The sequence below is a fragment of the Cnephaeus nilssonii genome (genome assembly GCF_951640355.1).
Source record: "Cnephaeus nilssonii genome assembly, chromosome: 1".
Taxonomy (NCBI): Eukaryota; Metazoa; Chordata; class Mammalia; order Chiroptera; family Vespertilionidae; genus Cnephaeus; species Cnephaeus nilssonii.
The window spans coordinates 72,591,733-72,619,731 of record NC_137072.1 but is presented as its reverse complement, the minus strand read 5'-3'; the positions used below and the strand labels follow the sequence as shown (position 1 = coordinate 72,619,731).

Sequence of the window (27,999 nt, the reverse complement as noted above, 5' to 3'; positions counted from 1 at the left end):
AGCGTCCTGCATGTGACCTGACTGGGCCTGGAAATTGAACCTGCAACAGAAGTACATGAATCATGGTACATCCCACAACAGAAAATCACACAGCAGTGAAAAATAAAAGGAATGAGGTAGATCTTATCCTATATAATAAAACCCTAATATGCAAATTGAAAGAATGGCAGAACATCTGGTTGCTATGACATGAGCTGCCCCCTGGTGGTCAGTGTGCTCCTACAGTGGGAGGGACGCTCAGCCAGAAGTTGGGCCCACAGCTGGCTAGTGGGCCTAAGACGGGAGGCGGACATCCCCTGAGGGGTCCCGGATTGCAAGAGGGCGAAGGCAGGGCTGAGGGACCCCTCTAGTAGGCTAATATAGGGCCATCTTCAAGACAAGTGAAAAAGCAAGGTGTAGACTGTGTGTATCCTAAGCTCCTGTGTGTGGGGGGGAAGGGAGTGGGTATATGGAAGATTGTAAATGCGTGGATTGTCTCTGACGAATCGTCAAGAATTTTATTTTTTAACCATAATTTTCTCTGGGGTACTCTGGGAGGAGATTTACTCTTCATTGTTTGCTTTTATCATTTTTATTTTCAATTAATGTTGACATATATTATTATATTAGTTCCAGGTATACTCCCTAATGATTAGACATTACATAACTTAATAAGTTAGCATCCTGATAAATCTCACACCCATGTGACACCATGAGTAGCTATTAGATTATTATTATATTTTTGTATTTTAGAGTTATGAGATCTTCATGAAATATAGGAAAATCAATTCTCAGTTTCAAAAGTGATGAATTTGATTTTTTTTGTTTTCTATATTAACTATTGTATCAGAATATGATATTGCAGTGTAAAGGAGATTGAGAAACAAACACTATTATTTTCATTTATTAAATGAAAAATAGGCACAAAGTAGATGTGTGCCTGACAGAGGCCTAGTTTTGTAAATTAGAAAACACTATTTCCAGTTATAACAACTGCATGTTTGATGAAATCTTCCCTGGAAACTCATATTGAAAAAAGGCTAAGGTTAGAAATTGACTTAAAAAAGAAGTGCTTATTCTTCTTTCTCAGGAGGTAAAGAGAAGCCAATATAATTTATACAAAAGGAAATTACTTTCTCTAATTAAGGAAGTTAGAATAGCTTCCTTTTTTCTTTTCTAATTTAAGTTTTGGGGCTTTAAAAATAGTTTTTTCCAATGGAAATAATTCCATAGGCAGACATTCTTTTATTTCTATTCCTTAGTGGCCTGAAAGACAAGTCTGGCTCCATTATTCATGTTAAAAGCATATTTGGAATTAGTAATCTATATAGTTCAGGGTTTAGCTCTTTTAGTATGTCTTGTTTCCATGCTAAGAAATTGATTTGGCTAAATTTTTACAAATATTAAAAACAAAATGTTCAAATGGTAAATCACTCACAAATAACATGGAAATGAATAATGCACATAGGGACAAAAGTAGGTTTGCAGGTGCTTGTATGGAAAATAATGCAATCATTAGTAAGTAATTATACAACAGTAAACGCCTATTCACAACTGTAAACCTACTTTTGCCCTATCTGGCAGGTAAAGATCATTTTAATGCTTAGGTAAAATTTGATAAGATGCTTCATATAACTTTAATGAACTGACAAAGTCTCATGGAGAAAACAGTTCCAGATGGCAAACATACACAAGGGATTTAGTCAAACAAATATTTGGCAAGAATGCTATGAATTCTATAATCAGTTGAGATCAACTAAAATACAAAGATAAGTCTAGTTAATAATCTACAATGGTTAAAGAGTATATTAGTGCTAAAGTCTTTCCATTCATCCCACCTTTTCTCTTTTTTCAATCCCACAAGCCTTTGGCATGATGAAGTGGGTAACTTTTATTTGTGTTCTCTTTCTTCTTGACTCTGCTTACTCCAGGGGTGTGTTTCGTCGAGATGCACGTAAGAATTCTATGATTTTATTGTTCAAATTTATTTCATTTTTTTAGTAAAAGGAAGTTTCAGTAAACCTGCATCTTTAAAGAAAAAAGTTTTCCTTTAGCATTAATTTCTGGACTTCGATATTTTGCATTTGTGAACCCTTAGAAAGTTATCTTAATATAATTCTAACATTCTAAGTTTAAAAAAAAGGTGATCATTTTTTAGTAACTGTAATTTCCTTTTGCACATGAAGGAAGATAGAGAGGCTTAAACTTCACAGAATATAGTGGAAGATAGAATTCACAACTCGAAATTGCCAAAACCCTATATACTGGACCTTGATGCATTAAAACAATACAACCTGTATTAGTTAGTCTTATAAATATAATTTGCATTTATATATATATTTTTCATGCTGTCCTCTCAGTAGCTGTTAATAGATATTAAGAGCTGTTAATAGATACTTTTTAGGTCTTATCCAAGTTTGAATATAAAACTAAAGACATTTAGTAATTTTAATGATTTTTTTTCAAATAGTATCATTGGTGATAGAATATCACTTTTGTTTAAAAGCAGAAGAAATAGTTCACCATCATCCTAAAATATTTTGAAGGGATCAGAGCCCAATATTTGGAGCAAGTGAATACCTAGTAAAATGGAGAGAAACAAAAAATAATATTATAACCAGTTGTTTTCTTCAGAATTTAAACAAATCTTTTCCCCTCCAGCTAAAAGTGAGCTTGCTCATCGGTATACGGATTTGGGAAAAGAACTTTTCAAAGGCCTGTAAGTTTTGAAGAGTCAAATTTGATGTTTCTAACAGCATGCTATTATTCTGAAGTTCTTATATTCCCCTGTCATCAGAGTCCCAACCCCAAAACAGTATTGTCCAATAGAATTTTCTACATTCATGAAACCATTCCATATCAATGCTGGCCAATATAGTGGCCATTGGTCACATAGTTGTTGAGTACTTTTCAAAACTATATATTTTTACTGATTTCTGAGAGGAAGGCAGAGAGAGAGAGAGAGAGAGAGAGAGAGAGAGAGAGAGAGAGAGAGAGAGAGAGAGAGAGAGAGAGAGAACATCAATGATGAGAGAGAATCATTGATCAGTTGCATCCTGGGCACTGAGCCTGCAATCAGGGCATGTGCCCTGACCTGAAATCAAACTGTGACCTCCCAGTTCATAGTTCTGACCTGAAATCAAACTGTGACCTCCCAGTTCATAGTTCTGACCTGAAATCAAACTGTGACCTCCCAGTTCATAGTTCTGACCTGAAATCAAACTGTGACCTCCCAGTTCATAGTTCAATGCTCAACCACTGAGCAACACCAGCCAGGCTGAGTACTTTAAACACTGCAAGCGCAACTGAGGATCAAAAGTTTAAATTGTATATTGTATATAATTTTAATTAATTTAACTATATAGTCACATGTGGCTTATGGCTACTGTATGGGGAAGTGTAGTAGCTGTGGAACTCTTACATAAGCTTGATTGAAGGAAAATGGTTCCTTTCCCAGCACACACTCAGATTCCTTTACCTAACAAATAGATCTCTGGTTTCTGGAGAGCATTTTAATATTTTTTAATCCAGTAAAGAATGAAAAAAATAGTTTATTTTTTAAAGATCATTTTTATTCTATATCCTGATCAAAGGAGATGTGTGTGTTTTGTTTAAAATAGTTCAAGGGTCTATGTAAAGCTCCTCATCTTAACAGTTAGATCTATTTAGAATGCGTATTGCTTTCTTACTCTGTATGTGTTCATCTACTCACAAATATATGTAAACATGGTGGAAATGCATATCCTTTGTTTGGAAAACCACATATGCCTGGTTAGGCCTGAGATAATTGCTGATGTGAATAGTTTTTCAGGATAATAATGAGATGCATAAAATACTATGGGATATATACTAATAACAATTTGTTCTCTAGCGTAGCAACTGACTTTATATTAAAGTTTATTATATTATGTTTTCCTATGTCCCATGTTTCAGGGTGATGGTTGACTTTTCTCAGTTTCTCCGGAAGTCCCCATTAGATGAGATTGTAAAATTAGCAAATGAACTAACAGACCTGGCAAGCACATGTGCTCTTAATGAGTTAGCTGAAAATTGTGGCAAGTCACTTGTAAGTACATTGTGATTTTGAATATTATTTCTTTTTATTTTAAGTAATCCTGAGCATTTCAAAGGGAAAACATCCTATTTTGGCTTTCTCAGTTATTACGTAAATGACCATATTGGTAAGCGACACTCACAAATGGGTAGAGCCATTGTATCTTCCATGAGAGAGACATTTTAGCTATGCCCACAGTTTTAAAACATTTCTTTATTGAGACCACACACAATGAATTTGTCATTTGTAAAAGTCTCTTTGTTTTAAATCTGAAGTTTGAATTGTTTTCATAGAGGCTAATAGTAATAGCATGATTTTCAATCTTCAGAAAGCACTTGGGTGATTTTTAAGCTAATTTTGTTAGCTGAGTAAAATAATAGTACAGTGATATGTTCCCCCTTTTAGGAATATTCATACTTTTACACAAAATAAAATATCAGGGTATTAATATGTTTAAAAGGATTTTGAGCTTTTGGTATTTCCAGATAGGGTTTTTGTTGTTGTTGCTAATCCTCTCCTGAGGATGGGAAGACAGGAGAGAGAGAGAGAGAGAGAGAGAGAGAGAGAGAGAGCGAGAGAGAGAGAGAGAGAGAGAGAGAGAGAGAGAGAGAGGGGAGAGATATGAGAGAGAGACACATAGATTGGTTGTCTCCAGCATAGCCCTCCTGGGCCAGGGATCAAACCTGCAACCCAGGTGTGCACCCTGGACTGGGAATCTAACCCACAACCCTTGGGTGCATAGTCTGATGCTCTGACCACCGACCCATACCAGCCAGAGTGGCAAGTCCATTTTTTATTTATCACTGAAGCTATTCCTCCTCTTATTTCTCTGTGTAAGTGTCTCCCCCTGAAGTCAGAATCAGTACTTTAAATTCATACAATATTATGACTCTAAATGTGAATAAAAAATGCATATTTTTGAAAATCAATAAATTCTGTCTTAAGCAGTATATTTTCCCTGGTATTACAAGTATTTTCCTAATAAAAGTGAATGAGGATGGAAATAATTCATTTAATGCAATGGGTTTTGAGACAAAAGTTTCTAAAATAAATAAAAAAAGATCTGTATTTTAATGCAATAAAAATGAATATATATAGTGAATTGTAGTATTTCTCAGTTTTAAAACAGTATCTCCTGAAAGTTGGACCTATCACAAAGGAGTAGATCAAATAAGAAACTATTCTAATACTTTCCTCTCTAATATGAATTCACCTGCTTCTTAGAGGAGTATTTTCCCTTGATTTTTATTATGATTGCTTCTAGTCTTTAGCCTCAGGTGAAAATTGGAGTAACACTCATTCTTTAAAGCCATTGGCTGGCATGTTGCCCTATTGTTTTATCAGTGTAACAGTTACTTCTTAAGAAATTACAGATAGCCCTAGCTGGTGTTGTTTAGTGTTTAGAGCGTTGGACTGTGCACCGAAGGGTCTCAGGTTTGATTCCTGGTCAAGAGCCCATATATGGGCCCTAGCCAGTTTGGCTCAGTGGATAGAGTGTTGGCCTGAGGACCCAAGGGTCTCAGGTTCAATTCTGGTCAAGGGCACGTACCTTGGTTGTGGCGCCTCCCCGGCCTTGTGCCCCAGTGTTTCTGTCACATTGGTATTTCTCTCAGTCTTTCCCTCTCTCTTCCATTATCTCTAAAAATCAATGGAAAAATATCCTTGGATGAGGATTAAAAAACAAACAAACACACAAAAAAGAGCACACATCTGGGTTGCAGGTTCAATCCCTGGCCCCACCTGGGGCTTGTATGGGAGGCAACCAATTGCTGTATCTCTCTCACATGGAGTTTTCTCTCTTTCTCTTGCCCTTCCCCTCCCACCCCTCCACTCTCTCTGAAAAGCAGTGGGAAAAATATCCTCAAGTGAGGATTAACAACAAACAAACACAAACAAACAAACAAAAAAACACATAGATGATCAAATTAAGGGAAACTAAACCTGAGAAAAAGTGGATTTCTATATGATTTCCTCAGCAAGGTTTACTTTCACATTACATTTTTAATATTGTTCTTTGGGTTATACAAAAAATAAAACACCACCCACCAATAGGAAACCTTCTGTCTGCCATTTAGCGCACCCTTGTTGGAGAGAAATTCTGTTCAGTTGGATCTCTTGGCGACCTGGCTGAGTGCTGTGTAAAACAAGAACCTGAGAGATATCAATGCTTCCTGAAACACAAAGATGAGGATCTGTACATCCCTCCACTGGGGCCAATAGACCCCAGTGCAACATGCACTGCCTTTCAACAATTTGAACAGAAGTTATTGGGAACGTAAGTAATCAGATTTTTATGCTTCAAAATTAAAAATTATGAAATAGGTTAGACTCAATTATAACAATTACTACCACAAAATATTTCCAATATTAAGATTTAGAAGCTTTTGTTCTAATGACAAATAGAAATAATATTTGATGATATAAAATGTCACACAATAAAAAAATTAATCAATGATCCGTTGGAATTCATGAAAACAGATATGATCTGCATGACAAACATTCACACATATTAAAATATTATGAAGATACTAGAGGCCTGGTGCACGAAATTCATGCACAGGGGTGTGTGTCCCTCAGCCCAGTCTGCACCCTCTTCAATCAGGGACCTCTCGAGGGATGTCCGACTGCCCATTTAGGCCCGATCCCAGTAGGATGGGGCCTAAATGAGCAGTCGGATATCCCTCTCACAATCCAGGACTGCTGGCTCCCAACTGCTCACCTGCCTGCCTTCCTGATTGCCCTTAACTGCTTCTGTCTGCCAGCCTGATCATCCCCTAACCACTCCCCTGCCAGCCTGATTGATGCCTAACTGCTCCCCTGCCAGCGTGTTTGCCCCTAACTGCCCTCCCCTTCAGGCCTGGTCCCCCCCAACTGCTCTTCCCTGCAGGCCCATTTGCCCCCAACTTCCCTCCTCTGCCAGCCTGGTCATCCCTAACTGCCCTCCCCTGCAGGCTTGATTGCCCCCAACTGCCCTCCCTTGCAGGCCTGGTCCCTCTCAACTGCCCTCTCCTGCTGGCCATCTTGCGGCAGCCCTCTTGTGTCCACCTGGGGGCAGCCATCTTTGACCACATGGAGGCAGCCATCTTGTGTGTTAGAGTGATGGTAAATTTGCATATTACTCTTTTATTAGATAGGATAGAGGCCTGGTGTATAGGTGGAGGCCAGCTGGTTTGCCCTAAAGTGTGTCCCGGATCAGGGTGGGGTTCCCTTGGGGCATGGGGTGGCCTGGGCGAGGGGACTGTGGTGGTTTGCAGGCCAGCCACACCCCCGGCGACCCAAGCAGAGGCCCTGGTATCTAGGATTTATTTATCTTCTAAAATTGAAACTTTGTAGCCTTGAGCAGAGATCAAGGCAGACCGGGCCTTCAGAAGCTTGGCTTCCTCCATCACCGGGGGCAATTCTAGCCTCCTGCTCTCTCCAGCTCTGTGGCTGCTGCCATTTTTGTTGGGATTTATTTATCTTCTATAATTAAAACTTTGTAGCCTTAAGCGGAGGCCAAGGCAGGCCAGGGCAGAAGGGAAGCTTGGCTTTCTCCTTCATCGGGGGCAATTCAAGCCTCCTGCTCTCTCCAGCTTCATGGCCAGAGCCATTTTTGTTGGGATTTATTTATCTTCTATAATTGAAATTTTGTAGCCTTGAGTGGAGGCCTGGGCCGGCCAGGGTGTGAAGAAAGTTTGGATTCCTCCATTGCTGGGAAAACCCAAGCCTCCTGCTCACTCAGTGGGCACAGCCATCTTGGTTGGGTTAATTTGCATACTTGCTCCTGATTGGCTGGTGGGCATGGCTTGTGGGTGTAGAGAAGTGATAGTTAATTTGCATATTACTCTTTTATTAGATAAGATATATTTTGCTATTGCCAGAATTAACTTTATTTTAGTTAATAACTTTATATCATTAATATTTAACTATTTTATGTGTGTGTATATACTTTATATAGGTATATACATAAAAAATGACAATGGCAAGGTCAAATTGAGTTTAATTAGCAAGTCAGATGTCTTTGGGTTTTAGAGTTCCTAGAGAAAATGTTGATAATAATTGTTCCTGTAATACTGTCTGCTACAGAAAAATGACTACCTGTTCTTCTTTTTAAAAATTTAGGTACTTATATGAAGTTGCCAGAAGACATCCTTTCTTTTATGGCCCAGAGCTCCTTTATTATACTCAAGAATATAAAGGAGTTTTAACAGAATGCTGCCAAGGTGCTAGTGCAGATGCCAGTCTGGTACCAAAGGTATGCCCAGCAGAAGAACAGAAAAGCCAGTTCAGACTCAAACATCAGATTTGGGATATCTTATATAGGGCACCTAAGTCTCTGATATAAACTCTTTTACCTTCAAAAAAGCCTCCTGTACTCTTACTCGCCCCAAACATTTTTACCCTGTTTGAAGGCCTCTGACATTCTTATTCCTCCTTGGATCTGATAGAAGGAACCACTGTGTATGTGTCTAAATACCCCTCTTATATTATAGTGAAATACAGAAACTCATTTGTAAAATTGCACAGCAAAGAGCCACAGTTTTTGTTTATCTTTTTATGAACCTTTCATATTGGGGATGAAATTCAAAGTGGAGAATTTCACTGCTTCTAGAAGCCTGGGTTTAGTCATTCATTTTATAAATATTTACTAGAGGCCCGGTGCACGAAATTCGTGCATGGAGGGGTGTTGTCCCTCAGCCCAGCCTGTACCCTATCCAATCTGGGACCCCTGGAGGGATGTCCGACTGCCCGTTTAGGCCGAACCAGGATCGGACCTAAACAGGAAGTCGGACATCCCTCTCACAATCCAGGACTGCTGGCTCCCAACTGTTTGCCTGCCTGCCTTCCTGATTGCCCCTAACCGCTTCTGCCTGCCAGCCTGATCACCCCCTAACCACTCTGCTGCCAGCTTGTTTGCCCCCAACTTCCCTCCTCTGCCGGCCTGGTCACTCCTAACTGCCCTCTCCTGCAGGGTTGATCACCTCCAACTGCCCTCCCTTGCAGGCCTGGTCCTTCTCAACTGCCCTCCCTTGCAGGCAGGGTGCCTCCCAACTGCCCTCTCCTGCTGGCCATCTTGTGGTGGCCATCTTGTGTCCACCTGGGGGCAGGATCTTTGACCACATGGGGGCAGCTATATTGTGTGTTGCAGTGATGATCAATCTGCATATTACTCTTTTATTAGATAGGATAGAGGCCTGGTACAGGGGTGGGGGCCAGCTGGTTTGCCCTGAAGGGTGTCCCTGATCAGGGTGGGGTTCCCTTGGGGTGTGGGGCGGCCTGAGCGAGGGGCCTGTGGTGGTTTGCAGCCCGGCCACGCCCCCTGGCAACGCAAGCAGAGGCCCTGGTGTCTGGAATTTATTTTCCTTCTACAATTGAAACTTTGTAGCCTGGAGCAGAGCCAAGCCTGGGGCTTCCGGCAGCCATTTCTGTTGGGGTTATAATTGAAACTTTGTAGCCTTAAGCGGAGGCCTGGGCCCGGACAGGGTGTGCGGGAAGCTTTGCTTCCCCTGTTGCCGGCGGCAACCCTGGCCTGCTCTCTTAAGCTCCATTCTGCCGCCATTTCTGTTTGAATTTGTTTACCTTCTATAATTGAAACTTTGTAGCTTGAGTGGAGGCTTAGGCCTGGCAAGGGAAGGCGGAAAGCTTGGCTTCCTCTGTTACCTAGGAAACCTTGCTCTCTGTGGCTGTAGCCATCTTGGTTTGGGTTAATTTGCATACTCGTTCTGATTGGATGGTGGGCGTGGCTTGTGGGGTGTCGGAGGTATGGTCAATTTGCATATTTGTCTATTATTAGGTAGGATTATGTACTCATCATCTTTTATAAGGAGTTTATTTTTAAATATATTTTTATTGATTTCAGAGTGGAAGGGAGATGGAGAGATGAGTGAGGATTATTGATCTCCATGAAGGGGCCTTCTACATGCCCCTTCCTGGGGATCAATCTCAAAACCTGAGCACGTGCCCTGCCCAGGAATTGAACCATGATGTCTTAGTTCATAGGTGGATGAACCACTAAGCAGCACCAGCCAGGCTAATAGGGAATTTATTGATATAAGTGTTGGTGAAGGAGGGATTTAAGTGAATTTATGCAAATTTAAAAAATCAGTAAAATTTTTATTCCCTAGTGTATTTTCCCTTCTGTTCTCTTTTCCCTGGCAATGCTCCCATGCTGGTTATTTATTATCTAGGGCAGTGGTTCCTAATGCCGCGACCCTTTAATACAGTTCCTCATGTTGTGGTGACCCCCAACCATAAAATTATTTTCGTTGCTACTTCATAACTACAATTTTGCTACTGTTATGAATCATAATGTAAATATCTGTGTTTTCCGATGGTCTTAGGCGACCTCTGTGAAAGGGTCGTTCGACCCCCAAAGTGGTCTCAACCCACAGGTTGAGAACTGCTGATCTAGGGGCTTCCACTATGACCAAACTGATTTTTCCTCTAACTACATAGCAAAATAATTATTTCCCAACAGTGAGTACTTGGGACTTTAGATGTACAGTATGTCTTTAAAATTTAATTTTTCATAGTCTCATCTGAACTTATGAAGGGGTGTTTCATGTAGAATTTTTTTTCTATTTTATTTTCCCCATCACCATTTATCCTCCCCATACCTTCCTCCCCCTCTCCCACCTTCTTACTCCCCTTAATTTCCAAGTCCGTGAGTTTCTCTCACTATTTTTTTTCTCATGTAAAATTTTAAAGAAATATTTTCAAAATTATGTCTTTTTCAGATGGATGCCTTGCAGACAAAAGTACTGCGTTCAGCTTACAGAGAGGAATTCAAGTGCTCCACGCTCCAAAAGAGCGGAGAAAAGGCTTTGCGAGACTGGTATTTTGAAATTAGATTTGTACTTTATAATGATGTAAAGGATGATGGTTCAGTTGACAAAATTGTACATTTTTAAGAGTTTTTACACAGTGCTTTTACATACATTTTTGTGGTTGTCTAAAATGTAGAAATTTAACACAAGTGAATATCAGAGCATAAATGACAATTTGTAATTATTTTTAATCATATTTTTTCAAGGTACTCAAAAATTTAGAGGATATCTTTTTTTGTCATTCTAGACCAGGTATTTTAACTCCCATTTGTTTATAAAGTCTAGGGATCTTATTCTATTGGTCCATGATTTTTATACAGTTGTAGTCAAGGTCTTTTATTTTATTTTATTTCCCCCTTGCAATTATCTGAAACTGCTTATTTTTTTGTTCTGATAATTAAATTCAGCCATCAAAGTCACTTCTCATTTTCTCATAGCTCTAGCTCTGTTCTTAATTTCTTGTTTTTGCCTGGGCCTCTATTTTTATATAACTTAGCTGGTTCTAGGAGTATCCTTCAGCATCTGAGCCAATAAATCTCACCCTTGTTCCCAATCCCTTACTTGTTAGTCAACAATCAATAGACAAATTAATTGTATTTAATCATCACAAACAGAGGATAAAATGAAAAGAAATAGACATTTTGCAAGGTCTCCAGAAACCATCATTTGAACTATCTTTACCTGTCATCTCTACTTCTACACAACAAAATCAAACAAATAGTTAAACAAAACCACCCCAATGGGAAACAATGCACATTTGAACAGGCTGTGACTGGTTTGGGGGAAGAAGTATCATTTATCAGATTTAGGCAAGTCTGAAATGATTTGTGAAAGCTTCTGCATATTAGCCTTTCATATCTGTGATCAGGCTTGAGACTGTGCTGGATCAATTTCTTGGTAACAATATGTTAAGCTCCTTAGTTTTGAAAAGTTATGAAATTCATTTTCTCAGTGTCCTTTGGAACTCAGGAAGAAGGCTTTTAATTAGATATAAAAAATAACGAGTTTGTGTGGCCCTTTCCTGTTTATAAAATGCTTTCCTATGCATCATCTAATTTAATTCTCACCACAATCCTTTGATGCAGCATGCTGTGTGTCTCTCCAGGGCTAAAGCTCAGAGAATCTAAGTAACCATCCAAGGATCACACTGCTAATGAGCAATAAAGTCAGATCTGGAAGTCAGATATGGGCTCCAAACCTGATGCTTCTCAGATGTCACCTCTTTCAAAATCCCTCTTTGATTTCTGATTTTATGAATCACTGACTTCTTTCTATCCACCACACACTCTTACAATGGATAATTCTGCCCTAAGCAAACATTTTGCCCTAAGATAATTTGGTTCAGAACTAGCATTAAAAAACTGAACTAAAGAATTTTACAAATTATTTCCATATTTTATTTTGTCTTGAATTTTCTTGTTATAAGTAGTATTTTCCTAGTGCTTTCACATAAAATATTGCATGTTAATAAATTGTGATGGGGAAATTTTCCTTTTAGGTTCCTATCTGAAATGAGCAAGAAGTTTCCCAATGCTGACTTTATGATGATTTCCAAATTGGCAACAGATTTTACCAAAGTCCATAAGGAATGCTGCGCAGGTGACATGCTTCAATGTGCAGACGACAGGGTAAGGAATGCTCAGTATTCTCTTTGGTGACTTTGCTTTGGTAACATGCGCAGTGGGTACAGTGAATTTATGTAGTATAATTGGTGAAAGCTGACAGTGAATTGAAATTGTCTTCTATGTCTAATATGCTTAATTCTTTCCCTACCTTGTGGCATGTTATTTATTTATTTATTTTTGTGAACTTGGCTATCCCACTCACAAAAATGATCTGATACATTCACCAATTTGTAATCCCTTTCAGTCATATTTTACCTGAGAACAAAGGTTGAAACTGAAGTAGGACAGCTGCAAAGGTAGACTTCTAAGAAGATTTCTTTGGGACGTGGGTAGAGTTGGAGAAGACATTTTTGGAAATTATGTAATTTTTCTCTATATAACCTCCCTTAATACACAAATATTTAGCATAATATATCTCCCCCCCCAATGTAAATATATAACTAATTACCAGAATACTAATCTCTCAGAACACTTTCTGGAAAATTTAAGGCAGATATTTTACATGTGTATGTAGGGCCTGTGACTATGCTCTTGACTAATTTTTCAAAAATCCCTCACACTTTATTTAGTTATTTGGTTACAAAATGCCTGCACTTAATGTTGGGGTATATTTGGAAAAACAATGCTAGGTTTTATATATATGTGCTTTATTTTTCAATTACTGTTTACATTTAGTATTATTCTGTATTAGTTTCAGATGTATAGCATAGGTAATTAGTATATCATGTGCTTTATAGTACAGAGTTGACCCCTGATGTTTCCCACACACAGTCATTAGGATACTATTGACTATATTCCCTGTGCTGTAATTTACATCTCTGTGATTATTCTGTAACTACAAATTTGTACTTATTTTTAAAATTTTTATTGATTAAGGTATTACAAATGTGTCTTTATACCCCCTTTGTCCCCTCATCCCTTCAGTCCTGCCCTCAAACTAACCCTCACCCCCTGTTGTCTGTGTCCATCGCTTATGCTTATATGCATGAATACAAGTCCTTTGGTTGATCTCGTTCCCTTACCCCCATCCTCCCCTACCTTCCCTCTGAGGTTTGAGCATCTGGTCAATGCTTCTCTGTCTCTAGATCTGTTTTTGTTCATCAGTTTATGTGTTCATTATAATCCACAAATGAGTGAGATCATGTGATATTTATCTTCCTGTGATTGACTTATTTCACTTAGCATAATGCTCTCCAGATCCATCCATGCTGTTGCAAATGGTAGGAGTTCCTTCTTTTTTACTGCAGTATAGTATTCCATTGTGTAGACGTGCCAAAGTTTTTTATTTTTATTTTTTTAAATTTCTTTATTGATTAAGGTATCACATATTTGTCCTCATCCCCCCATTCCCATCCCACACCCCTCCCCACACATGCCCCCACCCCCACTGTTGTCCTTAACCGCTGGTTAGGCTCATATGCTTGCACACAAGTCCTTTGGTTGATCTCTCCCCTTTACCCTCACCCTCCCCTACCCTCCCTCTGAGGCCCGACAGTCTGATCCATGCCTCCTTGTTTCTGGGTCTGCTCTTGTTCATCCGTCTATGTTGTTCATTATTTTCCCTAGATGAGTGAGATCATGTGCTATTAGAAATACACTTATAAGAACCGAAAATGAGACAAGCAATAATGGTTATACTGACAGGCAAATGAATCAGTCTGTAGTGAGTTTCTTTCTGGGCCAACAGTTCTTTTGAGACCCAATTTCAATGTCCAACAGTTCCTTATGTGTACATGTCAGCACTGACATTACAGTTCTGGATGGTGGGCAAATGGTGGTAATGCAGGTCCGACTCTCTCTGGTTTGGTCCTGGGCAATCTGCAGTGATGCACAGCTGCTAACTGCTAGTATGGGAAGACCACATCAGTGTCTTCCATCTCTGGACTGCTTCTCTTCTGTCTTCATGGCTGGAGTAGTCCTGTCGATTCCTCTCTGTTGCTGGAATCCAGAATTTAGGCTGATTCCAAATCTTAGCTATTGTAAATTGTGCTGCTATGAACATAGGGGTGCACATATCCTTTCTGATTGGTATTTCTAGTTTCTTGGGATATATTCCTAGAAGTAGGATCACTGGGTCAAATGGGAGTTCCATTTTTAGTTTTTTGAGGAAACTCCATACTGTTCTCCACAGTGGCTGCACCAGTCTGCATTCCCACCAGCAGTGCACGAGGGTTCCTTTTTCTCCGCATCCTCGCCAGCACTTGTCATTTGTTGATTTGTTGATGATGGCCATTCTGACAGGTGTGAGATGATAACTCATTGTTGTTTTGATTTGCATCTCTCGGATGACTTTGAGCATGTTTTCATATGTCTCTTGGCCTTCCTTCTGTCTTCTTTGAAAAAGTATCTATTTAGGTCCTTTGCCCATTTTTTGATTGGGTTTTTTTATCTTCCTTTTGTTAAGTTGTGTGAGTTCCTTGTAAATGTTGGCGATTAAACCCTTATCAGAGATATCGTTGGCAAATATGTTCTCCCATGCAGTGGGCTTTCTTGTTGTTTTGTTGATGGTGTCCTTTGCTGTGCAGAAGCTTTTGTTTTGATGTAGTCCCATTTGTTTATTTTCTCTTTAGTTTCCATTGCCCTAGGAGCAGTATCAGTGAAGATATTGCTTTGGCATAAATCTGGGATTTTGCTGCCTGTGGGTTCCTCTAATATTTTTATGGTTCTCCATCTTAAGTTTAAGTCCTTCATTCATTTTGAGTTTATTTTTGTGTATGGTGTAAGTTGGTGGTCTAGTTTCATTTATTTGAATGTGTCTGACCAAATTTCCCAGCTGCATTTATTGAAGAGACTGTCTTGATTCCATTGTATGTTCTTGCCTCCTTTGTCAAATATTAATTGAGCATAGTGGTTTGGGTCGATGTCTGGGTTCTCTATTCTATTCCATTGGTCTATATGTCTGTTATTGTATCAGTACCAGGCTGTTTTGAGAACAGTGATTTTGTAATACATCTTTATATTTGGTATTGAGATCCCTACTACTTTTTTCTTTCTCAGGATCGCTGCAGCTATTTAATTTTTTTTTTTTTAAATTCCAGATGAATTTTTGGAGAGTTCTTTCTAGGTCTGTGAAATATGCTGTTGGTATTTTAATGGGGAGTGCATTGAATCTATAGATTGCTTTGGGTAGTATGGACATTTTAATGATGTTGATTCTAACCAATCCATGAACATGGTATGTTCTTCCATCTGTTTATGTCTTCCTCTATCTCTTTTTTTTTTTTTGTCCTATAGTTTTCTGAGTAGAGATCTTTTACCTTTTTAGTTAAGTTTATTCCTAGGTATCTTAATTTTTTTGTGTGCAATGGTAAATGGGATTGTTTTTTTAATTTTTCTTTCTGTAAGTTCACTATCCTATCTAATAAAGAGGGAATATGCTAATTGACCCTCACATGTTACAAAGATGGCAGCACCCACAGCCAATAAGGAGGGAATATGCTAATTAACTTCCCCACCCTCAAAGATGGCGGTGTCCACAGCCATAAGATGGTGGCCCAGTCTCCTCAGCCACGCTGGGGGGGGGGGGGGTGGGGCTCAGGCGGGCCCAGCTGCTCCATCTGCCTCCCTCCAGAGTCCCCAAGTTCCCTTGGCTCCCCAGCAGCCCTGGACTGGCCTGAGATGCAGGCAAGCCTTGGATGTCACTGCCCAGCCGCCCAGGGCCGCCTGAGGCTCAGGTAACCAGGGCTGGCCGAGGCTTGCACTTCCGGCAGTGGCAGCAGCAGAGGTGTGATGGGGCATTGCCTTCCCCTGATCGCTGGGTTGCCTCCAGCCCCTGAGGGCTCCCAGACTGTGAGAGGGGGCAGACCCGGCTGAGGGACCGCCCCCTCTCCAGTGCATGAATTTTTATGCACCGGGCCTCGAGTTGGTGTATAAAAATGCCATAGATTTCTTGGTGTTAATTTTCTATCTTTCTACATTGCCAAATTCATTTATTAAGTCTAATAATTTTTGATGGAGTCTTTAGGGTTTTCTATGTACAGTATCATGTCATTTGCAAATAATGACAATTTTACTTCTTATTTTCCAATTTGGATGCCTTTTATTTTTTCTTCTTGTCTGATCGCTATGGCTAGTACTTCTAGTACTATATTGAACATGAGTGGTAAAAGTGGGCATCCCTGTCTTCTTCCTGTTCTTAAGGGAAATGGTTTTAGTTTTTGCCCATTGAGTATGATGTTGTCTGTGGGTTTGTCATATAAGGCTTTTATTATGTTGAGGTATGATCCTTCTATTCCCACTTTGCTGAGTGTTTTTATCAGAAAAGGGTGTTGAATTTTGTCAAATGCCTTTTCTGCATCAATTGATATGATTATGTGATTTTTGTCTCTCAATTTGTTTATGTGATATATCACATTTATTGATTTGCAGATATTGTACCTGCCTTGCATCCCTGGAATAAATCCCACTTGGTCATGGTGTATGATTTTTCTAATGTAATGCTGGATCCGGTTTGCTAGAATTTTGTTGAGGATTTTCAGCATCTATGTTCATCAGGGATATTGGCCTGTAATTATCTTTCTTTGTGGTGTCTTTATCTGGTTTTGGGATTAGGGTAATGTTGGTTTCATAGGAAGAGCTTGGAAGTGTGCCTACCTCTTGAATTTTTTGGAATAATCTGAGAAGGATTGGTTTTAGTTCTTCTTTGAATGTTTGGTAAAACTCTCCTGTGAAGCCATCTGGTCCAGGGCTTTTGTTTGTTGGAAGCTTTTTGATTACTGTTTCAATTTAATTAGTAGTTATTGTCCTATTAAGGTTTTTTGATTCTTCCTGATTGAGTTTTGGAAGCTTGTATTTTTCTAGGAATGTGTCCATTTCGTTGAGGTTGTCCAGTTTGTTGGAGTAGAGTTGTTCATAGTATTTATTATTATTTTTTTTTACAATCCTTTGTATATCAATAGGGTAAGTTGTTACTTAACCTCTTTAATTTCTAATTTTGTTTATTTGGGTTCTCTTCTCTTTGTTTTTTGGTGAGCCTGGCGAGAGGTTCATCAATCTTGCTTATTCTTTCAAAGAACCAGCTCTTGGTTTCATTGATCTTTTGAATTTTTTTTTTTGGCCTGTATGTCTTTTATTTCTGCTGATCTTTATTATTTCTGTCCTTCTGAATTCTGAGTGCTTTTCTTGTTTCTCTCTTTCTAATTCTTTAAGTTGCAAGGTTAGATAATTTATTACCAGTTTTTCTTGTTTTTTGAGGTAGGCCTGTAGAGCTATGAACTTCCTTCTCAGGACTGCTTTCATTGTGTCCCATAGATTTTGGATTGTTGTGTTTTTGTTGTCATTTGTTTCCAGGATGCTTTTTATTTATTCTTTGATCTCTTTGGTAACCCAATCATAGTTTAATAGTATGCTATTTAGCCTCCAAGTGTTTGATTTTTTTCATTGTTTATATTGAAGTTGATTTCTAGTTTTATGCCATTGTGATCTGAGAAGATGCTTGTTATGATTTATATCCTCTTGAATTTGAAGAGACTTTGCCTGTGTCCTAATATGTGGTCTATCTTTGAAAATGTTCCATGTGCACTGGAGAAGAATGTATATTCTGTAGCTTTGAGGTGAAATATTCTGAAAATGTCAATTAAGTTCATCTGATCTAGTGAGTCATTTACGATTGCTGTTTCTTTGCTGATCTTTTTGTTTAGAGGATTTATCCAGTGGTGTCAGTGACACACTACCCAAGTTATGCTCAGTTTTTTGGCGAAGTTTGACACACCGAGCTCAAAAGGTTGTCCATCACTGCTGTAATGTTTTAATTGTAGATCCGATTGCATTGCTACCCAGGTTCTTTTGGGAATGGTGCTACTAGTGTGATCTTTCAGGTCTCCTGGGCTTGGTAATTTAGTGTAGCTCCTTACTTGAGCTATTTGGGTTCTCTTGATGTAGGCCTGAGATCAGGAAAGGTGCAACTGTGGTGTCTAGAAATCAGCAGCCATGGAGGGGGGAGTCCCAATTTTTGCTGTCTTGTGCCCTTGGTTGAAATGCCCAGTGGGGACTCACAGTGGCACCCAGGAACCATCTGTTGGGGTGATGGGGCTCAGGAGGTCTGCACTCTGGAAAGGCTTGATTGTGGTGTCCAGAGTTCTGTAGTTGTGGGGTGGGCAGATTAGCGTTTGCTGCCGCTTTCATGGTTGGATACATGCGCCCCCAGTTATGGCTCACAGGGGCACCCACGGTGTGTTTGCCAGGAGCGTGTACTGACATACTCTGAAGGGCCCTGGCGCTGAAGCCATGGGATTGAGATGTCTGTGGGCAGGTACCCCAGAAGAGGGAATTCAACATTTCTACAGCCCAGCAGTGCATCCCTGTTTGTATAGGTGCACATCCAGCGGGGGCTCACAGAGGCACCCAAGGGCTGACTATGGATTGGTGGGCTTGGGAGGCCTGTGTGCAGGAAAAGCGTGCAACTGTAGTATTCAGAGTTCTACAACTGTGGGGTGGGAAGACACAGTTTTTGCTGCTGCACCTGTGGTGGATAGGTTCGGGCTCCTAGTGGTGGCTCACAGGGGCACCTGAGGTATGTTTGCCAGCGTGGCACATTGAAGCACTCTGAAGGGCCCTGGCACTGAAGCTGCATAATTGAGGCATCTGTGGGCAAGTATCCAGGATGAGTCAATTCAGAATTTCTACTGCCGGGAGGAGTGCTTCCCTGTTTGTCCAAGATCGCACCCAGTGGCGACTCACAGTGGCTCCCCAGAGCGCCCTGTGGCTAGATGGGCTCAGGGTGCCTGCACATTTTAAATGCATGACTGTGGCGGTGCGTTTGCCGGCACAGAGTTCTGATGCACTCTGAGGGGCCCTGGTGCTGAAGTTGCACAGCTGGGTTGTCTGTGGGCAGTTATTCAGGAAGGGAGAATTTCTACTGCTGGGCAGCGTGTCCTTGTCTGTACAAAATCACACCCAGCAGGGGCTCATAGTGACTCCCAGGTGCTTCCTATGGACTGGTGTGCCCTGGATGTCTGCATGCTGGGAACGCATGATTGTGGTGTCCAAGGTCTGTTGCTAGGGAAGGGGGATGTTGCACTTACTGCTGCGGGAGTGGTGCACCTTTCGAGGTGGAGGTTCCAGGGTCCGCGAGGCTGCGGGTGGGGCAGCAGGATTTTGGTTGGAGTGGCTGCTGGGTCGCGGGCAGTGTTCAAGGCCTGTCTGGGTGGTGGTGCTGATGAGTTCCTAGAAGAGGCCGCTCTTCTCTTCAAGATGGCATGGGTTCCGTGCCCGAGTCCCACAGTCCAGGGAGTGCCCACAGCGGTGGTAGTCTCTCCTTGTCCAAGAGAGCCTGTCTGCCAGGCCCTGCTGCTCCTGCGAGATTTAACTGTCCCTCACTCACTCACACACACACCACACACATCCACACACACTCCTTTCATACCTTCACTCACTCACTTTCTCTCCCTCACCTCTGTCCTGCCAGCCGCCATCTTTTTCTCTCCCCAAATTTGTACTTATTAATCTCTTCATCTTTTTCACCTAGCCCCCTAATACTGGGCTTCAATTTCAAAACCTAAGTGCCTTGATAGTAGAAATATAAAATTAATAAGTAACTGTTACTGACTCATTTTTAATCAAATGGAAATATTTTAGTAGTGCTATCTGAGTCTACAGATTTAGGAGCATTGATTGAAAATGTTCTTAGAAAGCAGGTTGGTATACATATGGTCTTAGAATACAGTGGACATGTTCTGCCAACATAATAAAAGTTTGGAGAAAAACTATAGCGATGTCAACATGTTGAATAAGTTTCATCAATTAATTTACAGGAAGATCTTACAAAGTACATGTGTGAAAATCAAGCATCAATCTCTACTAAATTGAAGGAATGCTGTAATAAGCCTGTGTTGGAAAAATCTCACTGTGTTGCTGAGAAGGCAGGTGATGATTCGGCGGCTAGCCTTTATGGTAACCTGAATATAGTGACTGCTGGTTTTGTTGAAAATAAGGATGTTTGCAAAAACTATATGGAGGCAAAAGATGACTTCCTGGACAAGTAAGTGTCTGAAGAATGATCCTTTCATCGCTTTTATGTAGTCTGAGGATTTAGAAAACACTTCTAGCCTTTCCTTTGGAGGTGTTATAGTTGTTGCCTGCAATGTTTATTCATCCTTCCCTTTCTGAGCCTTTAAACATTTTTGGAAAAGTTAATAGTTTTAAAAATAGTCATAAAATAATACTGCTCATGGCAAAAGCTCAATCGATAGAGAAGAGAATAGAAAGATTTAAGTAGACTTTTCTATCATACTCCCTCCTCATTCCTTGCTCCCTAAGAATATTTCTGGGAATATCTTTAGAAACATTATGTATATACATAAATTATATACATATTATTCAAGTATTGATTCAAATAGTATTTATTGAATGTACCATGACATACATGGGTGAATATAAGTCATACATCTTTATATCTCTGTATCTATTTCTGTATCTGTCTGACACCAGCATAGAAGTATAAGAGAAGTATGGAGTCTGCTACCAGGTGCCCTATATTTCTTTGTAAAGATCAGAAGTTCCATAGCACGACAAGGCATCATTCAGTTAAAAGATAAAACAAATAGCCTTGGCCTACATGCGTGCCTCAGACCTGGTTAAAGCATCTGCCGGAGAACCAAAGTGTCTTGGATATCAATTCTGGTCAAGGGCATGTAGCTGGGTTACAGGTTCCACGCCCTGCTTGGGGTGTGTGTGGGAGGCTACCAATTGATGTGGCTCTCTCACATTGATGTTTCTTTCTTTCTAAAATCAATTGAAAAAATGATCTCCAGTGAGGATTAAAAAAAGATAAAATAATTATATATAGTTAGTAAGTGGTGATAAACTTTGAATTTCAATTTTTGGATATAATGCTGTGCACTAAATAATATTTCATAAAATTATGCACCCTTTAAGATTTCACTCATACAGAGAGGAAAATAAAAATTTAAGAATATCTATTTATCTATCTATCTATCTATCTAATCATCTTTCTATCATCTATCTATCTATCTATCTATCTATCTATCTATCTATCATTTATCAATCATCTATATCTATGAGAACCTTTTTGAGATATAGTTCAAATCAAACAAAATATACATAATAACAGGTGTTATTTATCAAGCATTTCATATATGCCAGTGTGTGTTATACATAAATTATGGCATGTGTTTCTCACAATCCACCTTATAAGATAGATACTATTATTAAATCCATTCTAAAGAGGAGGAAACTAAAGCTCTGATAGTTTTAATCAGTTGCCTAAGGTGATATAGTAAAATAAGTGTTAGAGCAAGGATTTGAATGAAGGAAGCTTTACCCTGAACCCCTAACCCTTAGTCACCAAGCTTTATTGCATGGGTTTAGTCAAATTGAGACCTTTGGGGTATGAGTCATGCTTGAGGTTAGTTAGGTGATTTTTCTTGTTTCTTTGTTTAACTAAGCCTATTTTATTTTCATCTTAATTAGGTTTTTGTATGAGTACTCAAGAAGGCATCCTGACTACACTGTCTCATTGCTAGTGAGACTTGCCAAGAAGTATGAAGCTACACTGGAGAAGTGCTGTGCCACTGATGATGCTCATGCATGCTATTCCAAAGTGGTAGGTTTCTCAAAGGAAGAATGAAATGCAGCTCTTTGGTGATTTCAATAAAAAGAGAGAAAAATAATGCCAGAATGCAAAATGTTATATAATGCAATTGAGACATTCTTTTAAGATAATTTCAATTTTGTGCTCTTAAACATTTTAGGAAGAATGGTTAAAGAATGGTTAATAAAACCTAGAAAAGTCAAGAGAAAATGATTCAAATGCAGCAAGCTCTAATTTCAAAAATCTTGACCATATCTTTCTACTTTTTCAAGGTCCTGAGAACAAAATAAGATAAAGTGAATGTAAATGTTAATGAAAAGTGATGTAATTTAAATATGAAGAGAGTTAACTTGGTTTCAAGGTTTATCAAGTATCAAGAGTTAAGATCTTAAGAAAGGTTGTGAAATCCATTTATTTAAAATATTTTAATATCTTTTTGAGAAGGTTTAGGAATGGATATACAATAAATTAATTAAGGAGAGGAAATCTGTTCTGGAGGATTGTTAGCATATTTTGCTCTGCTAAGATGGGATTTTAGCAGGCTTAGGATATTTAGCACTTTTAACCAATGTAGTTGTTTCCAAAGTTTAGATTCAGAGGGAAGTCATTTTTTCCTCTACCAAGAGTCTGCTATATGCTAGGAACCATGCTGAATCCATGACCAACGTGAAATCTCTTATTTCAGAGAACTCAGAATCCAACTGGAGAGATGGCTTTATAATAAAAATAAATCATAGCTATACTTCCTTGAGCTTTGACTGTGCTCCAAGCACTGTTGTAAGCTTATCATTTCATTAGCTCAGGTGGTTTTTATGGAGCAATTCTTTGAGTTGCGTACCATCTTCATCCCTATCTTAGAGGTGAGGTTTCTAAAACATGGTGGTCAAGAAGTGAAGTTCTACAAATAGAAAATGAGCAAATACCAGCAGTCAACCTCCAGAGCCTGAATATTTTTACTCACTATGCTATGCAGTTTGGATGTACCTGAGCAGATTTTTCATCAAAGATTTATTTATATGACTTTGGGCAGAAAGGAAGAAGCCTGCCTCTGGTCCTCTGGTGGAATCCTGTAAACACAATTCTTTTATCTTTTAGTTTGATGAATTTCAGCCTCTTGTGAATGACCGAGATGAATTAGTACAAAAAACTTGTGAAGTTTTAGGAAACCTTGGAGAATATGGCTTCCAAAATGCGTATGTTTTTTTTTTTTACTATTTTTTTTCCTGATCAATTTGTAATTTTTTAAGACTTTATGTATATACTAGAGGCCCGATCCATGAAATTCATGCTAAAGTAGGACTTCTTTCCCCTGGCTGTTGGCACTGGCTTCCCTCTGGCACCCTAGATCCAGGCTTCCCTCTGGCCACCAGCAGGCACCTGGGACCTGTGTTTCCTCGCAGCCCCAGCTTCATCCGGAAGGACATCCGGTCTAATTAGTATATTCTGCTTTTATTATTATAGATACTCTCTGTCATACAACTTTCAGTCATGAAAATACAGTATATATTTCTAATCCTTCTTTGTCAAGAAAGACTGGATAATGGGAGATGAAATAGTTGATGGGTTGAAGAGACCTATATTTGAATGAAGTTTTAAAAATTAGCCTCTTGAGACTGGAAAGGAAAATACAAAATCTTTTTCTTGGGATATAGGAACTGCGGATGCCCTGTGAGCGTTAAGGAATAGTTTATGAACAAACAAAAGACAACAATGCTTTCCAGAGTAAGAAATTGTTTGTCTTGTGTAGCAGTGGCTCAGAAAGTACTGTAATATATGAGTTGATAGACTCATGTCCTGATCTAAAAGAGCCTTACCTGTGGAGGTAAAGACAAAGGAGGGACACATCATTAGGTAGATATTTACTGTTAAACTTAGTCATGTCAGCCATCTTCTAACTGTGGGTGCTAGGGATAGCAATAATTAACAAGTCTCTTCCCTTGAGTAGATTACAGTCATACATTGCCTTTCAATGGTGGTTGGAATTCCTAATAAAGGATTGCTACTTTGTGCCAGGTTGACGGCATACTTTGTGTCTTTTAATTTAAGCCCTGCACCATTCCAGTCGAGTCAGATACAGATCCTCCCATTGTATAGACCAGAAAACTCATCCATATCTTTCTAATTTAGCACAATGCTTCTATAGAGGGGTGGGAAAGAGTAGGATTACAGTTCTGAGTCAACTAAGCATAGTTAATAAATCTGTGGTAATAATCCTAACCTGCATGTCTTTTTCCATGTGACTAACTCTAAATCTACTTCAACCCATCCCTGCATATTAAGCTCTAAGTAGGTTTTATTGAAAGAAAGAAGCAATTAATAAATACATTAATATTACTGAATTATAGTAAGCTAAATCACTTTCCTAAGAAAAGCACATGTGGAATTCAAAATTAGGCTTACCTAGTTGCTTAAGACAAGGTCTCCCCAACTCTACCCCATGGTGGAGATAACTTTATGAATGGAAAATTATTGTAATTGATTTTGTCTAAGTATTCTCTGCTTCACCTATTAGGCTAGAAAAAGTAGTTTCTTGCCTGGCTGAGAATTCATGGACTCTTTTGTTACAGGGTCGTAGTTCATTACACCAAGAAATTACCCCAAGTGTCAACTCCAACTCTTGTGGATTTCTCAAGAAATATTGGAAGAGTGGGCAGAGACTGTTGTAAACTTCCTGAATCACAAAAAACAGCTTGTTATGAAGAATATGTGAGTCCTTTAAAATATAATAAGTCAATAATGATGAATTTTGGCCTTGAGATATTTACAAAATTAACTTTCAGAAGCAAGAGTGAACTAATTGTGTGTGTGTGTGTGTGTGTGTGTGTGCGTGTGTGTGTGTGTGTGTATGTGTATGTATATGTGTATGTGTTAGGGTCAGCCAGGACTTGATTGCCTACATTATCCTGACCATCAGAATCAGGATTTAGATAAGATTCTAAAGATGATAAATTATTCTGAAAAAATTTCATGAATTTTTAATGTTTCATCCTGGCATGAAAAAATATTTACTTTTTGGGGGACTTTCCCTGAATGTATCAGTATATGACTGCTTTCTCCCCAATCCAACACATACCTAGAAGTCACCTCAAATTGTTTTAATAAATTATTTTCTCAAATAGATTGTTCTGCAAATGTAGACATATCTAAAAGAGAAAAGACTTCTAAACGTCCCTTATTACTTGAAGTAAGCAAATCACTCCCTCAAATCAACCTTGCATTCAGCGTTGCTAGTTAAAACACAACACTTTTTTTGGTCCATCAGAAAGTAGGAGTTCAAGAAAACTTTTCATTATGCTTCTTTTGAATTTCTGCTCTACTCCCTGTTCTTCAGGTGTTCAAGGTCCTGAACAGGTTGTGCATGGGACATGAGAAGTCACCAGTGAGCGACAGAGTTACCAACTGTTGTGCAGAGTCATTGGTGAACAGACCGCTATGCTTTTATGCTCTGGATGTTGATGAAACCTATACTCCCAAAGAATTTAATGCTGAGACATTCACCTTCCATGCAGATGTATGCACACTTCCCGAGCCTGAGCAACAAGTCAAGAAACAAACGTGAGGAACATTTCATTCCTGCATATGTTTGTAATCTTGACAGTGAGAACTGTCCTTTGAATAGGTGACTTCATCTGAAGTAGTGATAAAATTCCTTAGAAAAGTGATTAAATTCCTTAATATGTAAGTATTGGCCTTGTTAAAGTGATAAAAGTGTCAAAATTAAAATGGATAGATTTTTATTTTCTTAGCAAAAATGAAAAGTACAACAAAACTATATTATAATTTTGCCTAGAAATCAGAATAATATTTTTTCTTAAATTTATTTCAGAGAGAGGAAGGGAGAGTGAGAGTGAGATAAAGCATGAATGATAAAAGGGAATCACTGAATGGCTGCCTCCTGCATGCCCCCTACTGGGGATTGAGCCCACAACCCAGGCATGTGCCCTGACCAGGAATTCTAATAGTGAGCTCCTGGTTTATGGGTTGCCACTCAACCACCGCACTATACTGGCCAGGCAAGAATAATCATGTAAATAAAGATGGCAGGAGAATAATATCTTAGGCCAGCTCCAATTGAAAAAAACTGAACAATGAACTGATTTATTTGTGCAGATAGTAAATAAGTTAGTAGAAGTCTTAGAAGAATTTATGTCTAGGCATAAATGATTTTAAGTATTTTTTTTTTCTCTGTGCTATGGCAACCCACAGGCAAGACAAACCTCTGAGATGTAACTTTTGAGAAAGGAATTTGGATGAAAAACATCTGGAAATGAGAGTTCTGAGATTAGACTCTCTGAGGCTGTCACGAGCGGTTAGATATGCAATATAAAGTTGCTGTCCGGTCTAGTGGGTTCTGATCATGGCCATAGACTTAATTGGAATAGTGCAAAACTTATTGAGCTCACACAACTCTCTAGCACTTTTATCGGTGCAGACATCAACGAAGAAGAACGACTAGTTCCCTTGAGTTTGGATAGTCTTATTTTCCATGGCCCCACATATTCATTTTGAATGGGCCAATTTCAAAGACCAAAAATATGGGTTCTTGAATTAGAACTTTAAAATGGAGTCCAAGGTAATTAAGCTGTCAATGATCATTTTTAGCTCTTACATTGCTATAAACTGAATACTTTTTAAATGTAATGACATATCATTTCCAGAGATTTATCTGGGAAGAGTTTATTGATTTATTGACACTATAGGTATTGGGAAATTTGCACTGATGATTTTATTTGAACCTTCCACCACCCCTATGAAGGTAGATTTTATTCTCCTCCTTATGGAAATGAGAATATTGGATTTTATAGTGGTAAGCCTGGGCCTCAGGTTCAGAGACTTGCCTGGCTCCAAGACTTATGATCTCAAACAACACAACAAAGCCAGCCCAGCTGGTCAGGTGCTGTTCACTGGAGCAGGTGCTGTTGAACAGAATGGAAATGCTGTGACTAACTTAGGTAATGACTTTCCTTCTTCCAATTCCCATTGAACTCCCACCAATTACAGTAAATATTTAGAGTTTTCAGATTGCAGTGAATACACTGTATGAGAAAATATTAATACAAATTGAAAGCATTTCTTACATCTTTAAAGCTTTTTAATGTTTTAGAAATTCATTGGGAATTTTTTTTTTTATATGGAACCCTTTTGACTTTCCAGTCGTGTGGCTTTTTACTGTTAGTAGAAAGTCAGAGACTCCAGACTGGAGAATTATGCAGAAGCATCTCCATTTTTCTTTATGTGAGTAACCTCTTCCCTGTTTTGTTTTGGTTTCACTTAAATGCAGTGCCCTTTCAGAGCTGTTGAAACACAAGCCCAAGGCAACTGACGAACAACTGAAAACTGTTATGGGGAACTTCTCAGCTTTTGTACAGAAGTGCTGCGCAGCTGATGACAAAGAAGCCTGCTTTGCAGAGGAGGTGCTGTAGTTGTCTTCATTTTAATATACAGAGTGTATATGACTTGACAGTAATGTTTCTATGTCTTTGGGCGCAACGGGTGTCAGTAAGTTTCCTTCTAGAGATTCTAGTAGTAAGCTGGTATTAAAGGATGTGAAGCAGGAAAATTAGTTTGTAATCATCAATGTCTGTATAAATGTTCATTTATCTTAATAATGATGCTAATACTTCTCCCAATTCTCTCATTTCTTTGTATTCAGGGTCCAAAACTTGTTGCTTCAAGTCAAGCTGCCTTAGCCTAAAATCAGCATAATTACAAGCATTTCAGGTAACTATCCTTGGATTTTCTTTAAAAAAATTAATGATAATATTTAATATATAAATAGCTAAGAGCCATATGGACTAGTGCCAATCACTATTTTCAGTCCTTGTATATATGAATTTATTTAATTCTCACAATAGTTTTCTGAATTGAATGCCATTATAATTCCCATATTTTAGATGGGATAATGAAAGCACAGATCAATCATAGACTAAGTAGTTTACCCAAAGATCACCGGGCTCTGAGAGGTGGAGCCACAATTCAAAATTG

At 39.0% G+C, this 27,999-nt stretch overlaps 1 protein-coding gene across 1 annotated transcript; it reads left to right on the top strand.

Moving 5' to 3' along the window:
• Window positions 1-12: 12 nt before the first annotated feature.
• LOC307093268 (albumin-like) lies at window positions 13-27,709 on the top strand (the record flags this gene model as incomplete). Its single annotated transcript, XM_079761240.1, has 15 exons — window positions 13-116; window positions 1,911-1,933; window positions 2,641-2,698; window positions 3,913-4,045; window positions 6,109-6,308; window positions 8,135-8,267; window positions 10,750-10,847; window positions 12,338-12,467; window positions 20,216-20,442; window positions 21,894-22,026; window positions 23,110-23,207; window positions 24,582-24,720; window positions 25,346-25,569; window positions 27,296-27,428; window positions 27,668-27,709. Exons 1-15 carry the CDS (start codon window positions 112-114, stop codon window positions 27,707-27,709), a joined length of 1,776 nt encoding a protein of 591 aa, XP_079617366.1. The 5' UTR covers window positions 13-111.
• Between the last annotated feature and the right edge of the window lie 290 nt (window positions 27,710-27,999).